General features: G+C 50.0%; 1 protein-coding gene across 1 annotated transcript; it reads left to right on the forward strand.

Moving 5' to 3' along the window:
* The first annotated feature begins 550 nt into the window (after positions 1-550).
* DLL1 (delta like canonical Notch ligand 1) lies at positions 551-7,933 on the forward strand. Its single transcript, XM_086460405.1, has 11 exons — positions 551-610; positions 846-1,157; positions 1,401-1,461; positions 1,724-1,981; positions 4,456-4,516; positions 4,997-5,127; positions 5,269-5,438; positions 5,581-5,797; positions 6,512-7,304; positions 7,407-7,521; positions 7,928-7,933. The coding sequence occupies exons 1-11, from the start codon at positions 551-553 to the stop codon at positions 7,931-7,933; spliced, it is 2,184 nt and encodes a 727-aa protein (XP_086316531.1).
* The last annotated feature ends 4,521 nt before the right edge of the window (positions 7,934-12,454 follow it).

Consider the following 12,454-nt stretch of genomic DNA (forward strand, 5'->3'; position numbering starts at 1 on the left):
CGCAGAGCCGCTCCCGCATCTCACTGCACCGGGAATTATCGCCGCTGCCACCGCGTCCGCCGCTGCCTCTGCAGGGATTTCCAGATCGCCGATTTTTAATCTTCCTTGGGAAGCCTTTTCTCTGCCTCTGTTGGGAATTAAGTTGCTTTTACTTTTTTATTTTTATTTTTTTTCTTCCTGGAGAAAAGGAGGAGCACCGTGGATTGGGAAAGAAAAAGAGTTTAGCAGATTAATCTTAACGCCCCCCCCCACCTTTTTTTTTTCCCCCTCTTTTTTTTTTTTTTTTTTTTTTTTTCCCCTTTTCTTTTTCTTTTGCCATCCGAAAGAGCTGTCAGTCGCCGACAGGCTACACCTAGAGGTATCGACAGCGGGAAAAAAAGGTCAGAGACACTCCTGAAAGGAGACCGTGACACTAACTCTTCCAGCTCTGCTGGGGCGAGCGGTTTTGGCCGCTGTGTTTTTCCCTTCCCCCGAGAGACACTTTCCCCTTTCCCCTCTGACGAGAAGACAAGGGGGAGGAAAGCGAGGGCACCAGCGCTGCCCCTCCAAAATGGGAGGTCGGTTCCTGCTGACGCTCGCCCTCCTCTCGGTGCTGCTGAGCCGCTGCCAGGTAAGTCCCCGCGGGGTGGGGGGGCAGCAGCACCTGCGGCCGTCCCTGCACCGGGGGGGGGGGTCCCGCGGGGGTGCCGAGAACTGTTGCTGCTGCCTGTTGCAGCCGGGAGTAAGCGGGGACGGACGTCGAGGAGGGAGGGGGGTGTCAGCCCCGCTGGTGCCCGGCGGGGCTGGTGTCGGGCCGGGGGAGCGGGCTGCTTGGCGGGCTGACGGCCGCTGTCCCCGCCCCACAGGTCGGCTGCTCCGGGGTCTTCGAGCTGAAGCTGCAGGAGTTTGTCAATAAGAAGGGGCTGCTCAGCAACCGCAACTGCTGCCGCGGGGGCGGCCCCGGCGGCGGCGGGCTGCAGCAGTGCGACTGCAAGACCTTCTTCCGCGTCTGCCTCAAGCACTACCAGGCCAGCGTCTCCCCCGAGCCGCCCTGCACCTACGGCAGCGCCATCACCCCCGTCCTCGGCGCCAACTCCTTCAGCGTCCCCGACGGCGCGGGCGGCGCTGACCCCGCCTTCAGCAACCCCATCCGCTTCCCCTTCGGCTTCACCTGGCCCGTAAGTGGGGGCGGGCGGGGGGGGGGCGCCGCGGGAGGGGCTGGCCCCCATCCCGTCCCGTCCCGTCCCATCCCACGCACCCGGGCTACCCCAGCTTGGCGAGCGCCTTTCCAATGGGCCACCAATCCCCCGGGGTGTCTGGGGAGAACTGATAACTCCTGGGGGGGGGCTGGGGGGGCTGCCCCTTGGCCCTACCTGCACTCACGCTCCCCGGTGGGTTGTCTCTGCTCCTTCTTTCCCCAGGGCACCTTCTCGCTCATCATTGAAGCTCTGCATACGGACTCTCCTGACGACCTCACCACAGGTAACTGTGCCGAAACAGGCTCTTCCCCAGAATAGCTGCAGCCCCGCAACCCCACTCTCCATGGTGTGCAGCACAATCCACCCATCCCATCCCTGCTCCTCTTTGGGAGACCATGGGAAGAGAGGCCAACCTGTTGGCACACAGCCCTATCATCTTGCCTCTGAGGTTCCCCTCCCACCAGAGACCCCCAGTTGAGCATCCTCCTATGCCCCTGCCTCTTTTGGGCTCCCTAATCATGCCTGTCATCTTCACTTTCACACAGAAAACCCCGAGCGCCTCATCAGCCGCCTGGCCACCCAGAGGCACTTGGCGGTGGGTGAAGAGTGGTCCCAGGACCTACACAGCAGCGGCCGCACTGACCTCAAGTACTCCTATCGCTTCGTGTGTGATGAGCACTACTACGGAGAAGGCTGCTCTGTCTTCTGCCGCCCCCGGGATGATGCCTTTGGTCACTTCACTTGTGGAGAGCGTGGCGAGAAAGTCTGCAACCCAGGCTGGAAAGGCCAGTACTGCACCGAGCGTGAGTGTCCACCTTCTTGTCTCCCCGGGTGTCGGTTGCAGCAGTGTCTCCTGAGCTCTTGTGGGGGGCGTTTCTCTGACATCAGGCACCATGGGAGACGGGGAACCAAGCTACAGTGGGTGGAGGCCTGGAGCTGTGTACAGGCTTTACTGGTGCAGGGGACAGGAGGTCCTCAGCATTGCCACAGAAAGTTAATGCAGACAGCCCCTTCTCAAGCTAATAAAATGTCAGTGCCAGCATTACACTCTTGCTCATTTGCTGTAGACATCGAATCTGATAGCAAAATGTTCAGCAGTTACTTGAGGATTTATTAAAATACATCAGGACTACTCTTTATACATAGCCACCCCTTCAACCATGGTACACTGATAACATCATCTACAGGGTACATGGCTTCAGGAGAGGGAGCTAGGCTTTGGCAATATCCACGTGGCAGGCCTGTTGGTAGGCTTGCTATGGTCTGATGTCTTGCCACTCTGTATTGAAAAAAGTATTGGGAGGTCCAAGATGTTCTCTGTGGCCTCCAGACCATACATTTCTCATTCGGGGTACTCATAAACAGCCACTAACAGAGATTTTTGCACCTGGAGCCACAAGAACATTTGACTTCTTCCTCACCTCTCTTCTGTGCCATTGCCATGATCATTGCTACTAATAAAGCGGTGAGGGACATGAGTTTTAAAGTATGCCTGAGCTTGAAGTTGTTGAGGAATGTGGTGTGTTGATACAGCAGGAAAAGCCGGGACAGTAAGCAGATCACAGAGAGGGCAGTCAGGGATGTCAGATACCTGCAGCTTTGTATGAGATTACCGCCCTTTGTAGGTACATAGCGGTGTGCACCCAAATGTGCACATAGGGCTCCTGCTGCAGCATGTGATGGCATTCTCTGTTTGTGTGCATACACGGATCTGAAGCACACTGGCAGATGACGTACTGGGCGAGTGCTCCTCTCCAGTCATCAAAGGGCCAGGCAGGCAGGGAGAAAACAGTTACGGGCTGTAAAGCAGCCTCTCGGGTTTTCTTCTTCTTGTGTTTTTGTTTTTCTTAAAGCCCACCTACTCTGTGGTCTCAGCTGAGCTGCTATCAAACGAGCCCAGATTGATTATTCACACTGTTAGTGACTGCTAGGATGCTTTCAGCAGTTCACGGTACAATGTTGCACAATAAACATCAGGCAGAGGGGATTGCATTTCCTTTGACAGTGTTTTAAATAGGAACTACAACCTTTCCCATGACCAAAAGTGCCTAGCCCAGTTGTGTCAAGGGGTGGGGAAAAAGGAAGCATTTTGATAATGAGCTCTTTTAGGGATGTCAGCACTTTCGGATGCCTGTACATCACTGCTCTTCCCGTAGGAAAGTAGAAGGCTGTCTGCCTTTCTTCACTCCTTACATACGCTCTTCACTCTGCTTTCCCTCTCCGAAAAACCCAGCTTGTAACAACGACACAAACCTACTAGGCAGGGGAGATGTGTTTATGTGTGCATGCAAAAAGAATGTTTTGCCGTTAGCGAGTGGAGCTGCCAGTCGCAGATTGCTTCCCGTCGCCTTGCCCCCAGCTCCATTCTTTCCAACTTGGAGGCGATCTGATTATCAGCGCTGATTCTTTCTTTCTTTTTCAACCCCCCCCCCCCCCCCTCCCTTCCCCTTGCATGCCATTGTCTCCGGCTGGCTTTGTTGAATTAAAACTTTGCAGTGCCTGCTTAATGAGTTCCATAACCAGGCGAAGTAATGAGCAGAAGTCCCTTTTTTCCCTTCCCTCATCCTCCCTCCTGCTGGCCCGCTTACCTCTTTTACCAGGGTTGCACCCACCCACCCGCCCCTTTTTGGCGCAGGGCGGAGGGGGGGAAGGAGGGAGGAAGAACTTTAGACTTATTTATTTGAATAAGAAAAAAAAAAAAAAAAGAAAAAGTTTTTTTTGCAGCGAAATCACGCGCGTGCCATAGATTAGCTGTGGGCAGGGATAGGCTGCCCGGCCGCCGGCCGCCGGCCCCATTGGCTCCGGGGCCGGGGTATTGTTGCAGTGGGGCAGCTGCTGGGAGAGAATAGACAATAGAGCAGCTGTCTTGCACTGGCACCCTGCACACCAGCTGTCCACTCTTATCTGCACACACACTTTCGGGGGATATTAAGAGGTGGAGCTGTGTGCATAGAATTGGAAAAAAGGACTTCTGACCCTCACTGGGAAGGGAAGGGGGGTGAGGGGCTGTGGGGAAGGGAGCAATTGTGAGCCCTCTTTTGTCTGTGTGCAACTGTATTAAGAAGAATGCTCATCCCCGGTGATAAGTAAAGTGCCCAGTTACGGGGCGAGATCAATACTCCTGCAGACTCCAGAGATTAACTCAGCTGCGCTTAACTGCCCCGACCTAGTAAAAGGGGCTCACTTCCCACCTGCAAGGTGCTCTTGGGATCAGGCTTGTAAAAGAGAGGTGTTCGGCCCCAGTGCTGATGTCTCTCCCTGCTTGGTTTGTTTACAGCGATCTGTTTGCCTGGATGCGATGAGCAACATGGCTTTTGCGACAAACCTGGGGAGTGCAAGTAAGTTTTCCACTCCCCTCCTGCTCCCTCCTTTGTCTTTAACATTATGCTCTGGTGTTAAGAGAGCCATTGGTCGTTTGAAGGGTCGGTTTAAATGCCTTTCTTCATATTAGATGGTAATTTGAGAAATCCAGGTGATGCCAGATCAAAGTATTAATCTAAAAGTCAAACATCAGTACCATTAATAGTAACCTAATGAGTTTACAGTGCTGTGTGTAAGGTTTAGCTGTTTGTTATTAGAGTAAACAAATTAACTACCTGGAACCATGACTCTATCTAAGGAAGTGGAAGAAATATCTGGGACCGATGAAAGCTGATGCTACGGCTGGACTCGGTGACTTTCTCACATGAAGGATCACTGAGGGCTTTTAGGAAACTTGATCCCTGACATCAGTGTGTTTGCAGAGTTTGCAGCAGGGCTTCCAACTGTGAGAAGTCTAAATCTGACAAGACTTTGTTGTTGTTTTTTTTTTTTTCCAGATGCAGAGTGGGTTGGCAGGGGCGATATTGTGATGAGTGCATCCGATACCCAGGCTGCCTTCATGGTACCTGTCAGCAGCCGTGGCAGTGCAACTGCCAGGAAGGCTGGGGTGGCCTTTTCTGCAACCAGGGTGAGTTCTCAGTCCTTGCCTGAGCGTCTGTTTTAAAACACAGAAAGCAAGCAGCTATTTCCAGCTCACCTACCCTGTGCTAGCCTTGCAAAGTAGCAAGTCTCTTGACTGCCCTCTTTTAAAAAAAAAAATCTTTTACAGACCTGAACTACTGCACCCACCACAAGCCCTGCAAGAACGGTGCCACATGCACCAACACTGGTCAGGGGAGCTACACTTGTTCTTGCCGACCGGGGTACACAGGCTCCAACTGTGAGATTGAAATCAATGAATGTGACGCCAACCCTTGCAAGAATGGTGGAAGCTGCACTGTAAGTTTGAGTTGCTTGTGCCATCTGAAACCCCAAGGGAGGAGTTAATAATGTCAGTTTTACTGATTTTCAAGATCCCTTTTTGGATTTCAAAGCAACTTCAAGTAAATATTTTGACCACTTCTCATTTCTTCCCCCCCAGGATCTCGAGAACAGTTATTCCTGTACATGCCCCCCGGGCTTCTATGGTAAAAACTGTGAGCTGAGTGCAATGACTTGTGCTGATGGACCATGCTTCAATGGTGGGCGATGCACTGACAACCCTGATGGGGGATACAGCTGCCGCTGCCCACTGGGTTATTCTGGGTTCAACTGTGAAAAGAAAATCGATTACTGCAGTTCCAGCCCTTGTGCTAATGGTAAGGCCAAACATGCTACAGTGACCTTCTAAAAGGAGACCATCCAGTTAGTTTGGGTTCTGGTCTGGTGTTCATAACAAGGCCCACTGGTCAATCAGGGTCCATGTCTTGTCAATAGTTGACTTGATGGAGGAACTGTACTTAAAAAGTAATGGTGTGGTTTGGCCCACTATTGCAGACTGCATTTTCTTGAGGGGTGACTGTGGCCAGTTAACTTATCCTGAAGCTTCATGCATAAAAATGTGGAGGGTTATACCTGCATATGTTTTGCAAAGACTCTGAGGTCTGTGGATGCAAAAATGCCATACAAGTGCTAAATATTATTACTTGTAGTCTGGTAACTAATCTTCCTGTTTTGATTAAACTAGTGAAGACTTTCTTTATTGCAGTCCTCCTCTGTTCATTGCCACCCAAACTCTGTAACATGAGATTGTGGTGTTAACCTGATCTGAACTAGCTTTGTTGTCCAAGCTGAGTGAAACATTAAAAAGGGAATAGGATGGAGAATGAAACCCAGATCTGATTAACAAATAACGTCCTTAAAAACCCACTATTTTTTATGGTAAATCAGATTTGGCAAAGGTTGAGCTAACCTCCCCAAAAGAAAGCTTTTCTCAGCTACCAGTTGTGACGGTCGCCCCGAGAGCAGCAGGTGGGAAGCTGTCAGGTCTGCCTGTCCACCACTCAGCGCTCCTTCCCCTTGATGTCTTGCAGGAGCACAGTGCGTTGATCTGGGGAACTCTTACATATGCCAGTGCCAGGCTGGCTTCACTGGGAGACACTGTGACGACAACGTGGACGACTGTGCCTCCTTTCCCTGCGTCAACGGAGGGACCTGCCAGGATGGCATCAACGACTATTCCTGCACCTGCCCCCCGGGATACAACGGGAAGAACTGCAGCACCCCGGTGAGCAGATGCGAACACAGCCCCTGCCACAACGGGGCCACCTGCCACGAAAGAAACAACCGCTACGTCTGTGAGTGCGCCCGGGGGTACGGCGGGCTCAACTGCCAGTTTTTGCTCCCTGAGCCGCCTCAGGGACCGGTCATCGTCGACTTCACTGAGAAGTACACGGAAGGCCAGAATGCCCAGTTCCCCTGGATCGCTGTCTGCGCCGGGATTATTCTGGTCCTCATGCTGCTGCTGGGGTGTGCTGCTGTGGTCGTCTGCGTCAGGCTCAGAGTGCAGAAGAGGCACCACCAGCCTGATGCCTGCAGGAGCGAGACGGAGACCATGAACAACCTAGCGAACTGCCAGCGCGAGAAGGACATTTCCATAAGTGTCATTGGTGCCACTCAGATTAAAAACACAAATAAGAAAGTAGACTTTCACAGTGATAACTCCGATAAAAATGGCTACAAAGTCAGATACCCATCAGTGGATTACAATTTGGTGCATGAACTCAAGAACGAGGACTCTGTTAAAGAGGAGCACAGCAAATGTGAAGCCAAGTGTGAAACATATGATTCAGAGGCAGAGGAGAAAAGTGCAGTACAACTAAAGAGGTATCTCTCACATCTGAGTGCGGGGGGCAGCTTGACTCTGAAGGGGGTGTGTGTTAAGCAACAGCCATCTGACATGTGTTGTCTTTTTTTTGTCTTCAATAGTGATACTTCTGAAAGAAAACGACCAGATTCAGTATATTCCACTTCAAAGGACACAAAGTACCAGTCGGTGTATGTCATATCGGAAGAGAAAGATGAGTGCATCATAGCAACTGAGGTTAGTATACTGCCTGGCAGTTAGAACAGCAGAGAAAAGTCTCGGTGATCAACCCTCATCTAACACACCTCGGTGCAGCTAAACTCTTTTCCATGGTGCCACAGCGATTTGTACGTGTTGAAAACTAGCTAGCTTGGGTTTGCCATGCTGTGGATGTTGTAAAGACAAGTTCAGTGACTTGCTGCTGTGGGTGTTATGGGTACGACAAGTTTTGCAGACAAGGGTACAGTGATAGTGTGGTTGTGATAGTGTGGTTGTGGTCTGCTGACCTACCCTTTAGTGTGCTTCATGGAGAGTCCATTCTTGCCCGATATAAAGACAGAGTCCCAACCCTTTGCAGCCTTACAGCCTTCTTCTTACTTTCCATTAACCTCTCATGATCTCTGCTCTTGTTTTCTCTCACCAGGTGTAAACCAGAGGCGATATGGCAAGGTGGTTGTTCAGAACAATTTCAGAGGAGATGTGCCCCAATGAATGCTGCTGAAAGAGGAATGGGAGATAGATTCCTTCACTGACTGCTGCTGAGAAACTAAATTCAGGCTTGAGCTGGTTCTCTACTGAAGTTAGCAAGTGACTGCAAAATAAAGAAACAAGATGGACACCAGGCAACGGTCTGTGTTCAAGGATTACTGTTGCACTGCCTTTTATGAATTTTATCATTGCACTATGGTCAGTTGCTTTTCTATATATATTTAAATGAATGGACTTAATTACTACATAAGAAGCATGCACTGCCTGAAGTGTGTATTTTGGATTCTTATGAGCCAGTCTTTTCTTGAATTAGAGACACAAACACTGCCTTTATTGTCTTTTTTGATACTAAAATGTGTTTTTACTAGGTGAGAAAAAGTGTGTTATTTTTTTGAATCTGTAAAAATATTTTCATGATAATTGTAAAGCTTGAGTATTTTGTGATGTTCATTTTTTTATAATTTAAATTTTTTGGTAAATATGTACAAAGGCACTTCGGGTCTATGTGACTATATTTTTTGTATATAAATGTATTTATGGAATATTGTGCAAATGTTATTTGAGGTTTTTTTTACCGTTTTGTTAATGAAGAAATTCATTTTTAAAATATTTTTCCAAAATAAATATTATTAATGATAACCAGAGTGCTATGTTTATTCCATAACCAACGATGGACTGACTGAACCTTGCAACCAGGCACCTGACAGGCTTCTGTGGACTCATGGGTGGATGGGGTACGACTGACACCTATCACAAAGACTGGGGAACAACTTGTTCTGTGTAGACCCCGCTCCTTCCCCTCCTAACCTGAACTGTTGACCCTATGGTTGTGCTCATTCTTACCCCAAAGGAGAATGTGTGTCAAAACCTTGAGTAATGTTTGCTCTGTCATGTTGGGCTGTGTATGTATAAACACATATGGCATTACTTCCCAAGGAAGAGCAATGTCAGTGCACTCTGTTGCAATCCAGACACGGGGCTCATCATGACTCAGCTCTGAATTTCTTGCAACCTCAAACACTTGCCTGTAGTCCAGGGGAGTCTGGGACACCCAGGGCATGCTGGCAGGGACCCCCTGCTCAGGTCCTCGATGTGCATCCATGGGATGTGAGCTCCTCCCAGTCACACCTGCCTGGGGGTTGGCACTTGCCTCTCCAGGAAAGGGCAACACTGAATTGACCGGTGGCCACAGCTTTCCTGGCTATGATACTTGTCGGAAGTATTAATTGTATCTTTGGTTTCCACTCTGCCTCTGGTGCCTGCTGCCTTCGTATTGCGGCGGGGTGTGATCGCACTCCCTGGCTTGGCCCTGAACGCTCAGGCAATTTCCCCAATTTATCTTGCCCTAACTTGCTCTCCTTCAGGATGTGCTGCATGCTAATTAGCGAAGGCCCTTCAGAAACAGGCAAAGGGTTCTTCTACTTCATGAAAGAAAGGAAAATCTAGGAAATAATTTCTTTTTTGCTCCATTAAAGCTGAACCCAAATCATTGTGGGCCACCTCCCACAACTTCGGGGAGCTGATGAAAATCCTTTGTTCCCATTCACTTCGGGGGAGAGGGATGCTATCCTGAACACTGAGTGGGATAGCAGATATAATCAACCAATTATTGCAGCTGGTGATCTGTAACTGTAAAGTATATACGTGCTGCCCTTGTTTTGGTGTACATAAGTACACAAATCACTAGAACTGTACTTTGGTGTGAGGTCAATGGAAAACTCACACTGACTGCAGGGCCTTCTCACTAAGTCAAGGTCTACCCACTCCTCGAGAAGTGACCCAACAGAGTCATCCTCTTAATTTATCCCAAAGTGTCTTTTTAGAGAAAGTTTTCATGAAGAGAGCGATGCGAAGTATTAAAAACCAGCCTGCCAGTGATGGTCGAACAGCATTTTCAATCTGAGTAGTAACATAACAACCTGTCAATAACCAGTCAACGCATCATATATTAAATGAGGCACGATGGTGTGTATGGCAGCAGGTGTTCAGAGCAACATAATCTCACAGATTGGACAAACAAGGGAGCCTTGGTAAATTTTATTGCCATCTCTGATTTGCTCTTCAACCTTGGGCAAATCACTTTATTTCTGTTTCCTCTTCTTCCCAAGCTTTTCGGAGCAGGCTTTTCTCTTATGGTGTAGTGCACTTTGCACAATCAGTGCCATGGTCTCAGCTGGGCCCTCCTAGTGCTGTTTCTGTAGAAATAGCAGTAACGAATGGAAGGTCATTGATGGCTGAGTGCCTCTATAACGTCAGGTCTTTAGTGCTACAGCAAGTACTACTTTAATGTGGTGTCGGGTAAAGGTCTTGAAAAGCACATAGCTCCTTGCTCTTGCAAAGAGGCACAGCATTGGCGTCTACCTAACTTCACTTAAAAATAAAACAAGTTCAGAAAGCTCAGTTTGTCCAACTGTGCTAATTACCAGAGGTGCTGATCTTGGTGACGGAAGGAAAACGTACTGTGGGCAAAGAGAAGGTCACCCTCTTGTCCTGCCGGAGCAACTTCTGGAATGATGGCTATGCAGATGAGCCCAAGGGCTTCTCCCATTCTGTCTTGAGCAGGGTTGGGGCTACTGCTGTGGGCAGGATTTATTTCTTGCACAGGATTACTAAGTCCCCCAAACCTAAGTGTGTGCATATATAGTGGCTCTGAGTGACCAGAGCAGATTGAGCTGTGCAGTGTGAAGCACTAGGTCCATGCTCCTCACCTTTAGTACCTGGGCCTTTCTGGGGAAAATAGTGGGTGATCTGGGCAAGGGATGGAAGTCGTGGGTGTGTTTGCATGAGGAGAGTAGGTGGCACAGGCAGGTGCTGAGCCGTGTGTGCAGGTGGTGCACACTGAGGGCAAGGGGCAGCAAAGGTGCCTGCCTGCCTAGACGCTGCTGCCAAAAAGTGTCAGGAACCTCCCTGTCAGCAGGGTCTCCGAAAGGCCTCCTCATTCTAAAACGAGAGGAGAGCCTGCCTGGGGAGGCCGTTTAGCTGGGACAGCTGAGAATTCAGGGCCTGATCCAAAGCCCATTAAAATTAATGGAAAGGCTCCAATGAGCCGCAGGGACACATGGCACTGTGCCCTCCTGACACAGCACCTCTCCAGCTCTCCCCAGGGAAGTTGGACATACTGATGCAGCGCGTGTCCCCATGGGTGTGGGACGTGAATGCCCACAGCTGGTCTAGGCAGGTCTGCTGCTTGTCCCCCTGGTGCCAGCCTGTGCGCTGTGCCAGGACCTTGGGGGCCTGGGGTCCCTCCTCAGGCTGTCAATGCAGCACCCTCCCTTCATGCCCCTACCTCAACTTGCAACATCTCTTCTCCTCTGCCCTGCAGCGGCTAGAGAGGGCTCGGCCTTGTTCGGTGCCAGATCTCAACAGGGTGGCTGGAGAGGGCAACCCTCGGCCCTGCAAACCTGTTTCTCTGTGGCAAGCGGCATTTGCAGGGTTGGCAAGGACAGGACTTGTCAGGAGCCTAGAGGTGCTGAAACAGCAGGAGACATTAGCTGCAGAGACTTATTAGCTGCCTTGTTTGTGGAAGAGGACTTTTAAAGTGAGGTTTGTCACAGCTTTTGAAACATGGGAAGCTTTGTGTTCAGACAGCATGTCTTCGGTTTAATTGCAAGACATGGGTTTATAAATTGCTTTAAATTGATATTTGTGCTTACTTTCTACACAGTGCAGAAGGCCAGCTTGGGTGTCAGGAAACTTGGATGCTATTCCTGGCTCCACCACAGACCTGATGTGTAACCTTGGGAGGGGAAGGATGGTCTTGTGGTCAAGGCACCGCGGAGGGACTCAGGAGGGCCCCCTTCTATTTCCAGTGCTCCATCCAGACTTCCTGTGCAACCTTGGACCTATGTCACTTAATCTTTCCAGGACCTTAGGAAAGTGGGGGCCTCCTGGTTGAGCTAACAGGGAGAAGGTCATTTGTGCTTGTGAGAGGATACTGCAGTGGTGGCGAATGCTAAAATACCCTCCAAGGCGACTCAGGCTGTTTCCTATCTCTGCATGTCAGATTGCTTGTCTGCAAGGTGCAGAGCTATTTTTGCAAAGCGCTTTCAGATGCTTGCATGGAATAAAGACCCCTATCACAATTGAAACATCCATCATCTCAGAGAGGATATGCAAACCCTGCACTGGCAGCAAGGAGACAAACTGGAGGGGGGGGAGGGAGGCAGCGGTGGTGGTAGAAGTGTGTGCAGGGGAGGATGTGATGCAGCTGTGTACCCATGTGCCCGTGGCCCAGAAAGGATGCCACATGCAGCACTGTTAGCATGGCGTCCACAGTGCCATCAGCCTCCTCTCACAGGTCAGCACCTGCAATCAAGGTCTGTAGCTGGCTTTCTGCTGTAGCAGGCTCTCTTCTAGCAAAAGCATTTTGCAGGTAGAGAAACAGATTAAACTTGGTTTGGGACTATCACGGACAAGGAGGAAAGCTGCAGAAATGATACAGATGGGAAAGCTGCAGAAATGA

Source organism: Leptosomus discolor, chromosome 2, assembly GCF_034619465.1.
Source record: "Leptosomus discolor isolate bLepDis1 chromosome 2, bLepDis1.hap2, whole genome shotgun sequence".
Lineage (NCBI taxonomy): Eukaryota > Metazoa > Chordata > Aves > Leptosomiformes > Leptosomidae > Leptosomus > Leptosomus discolor.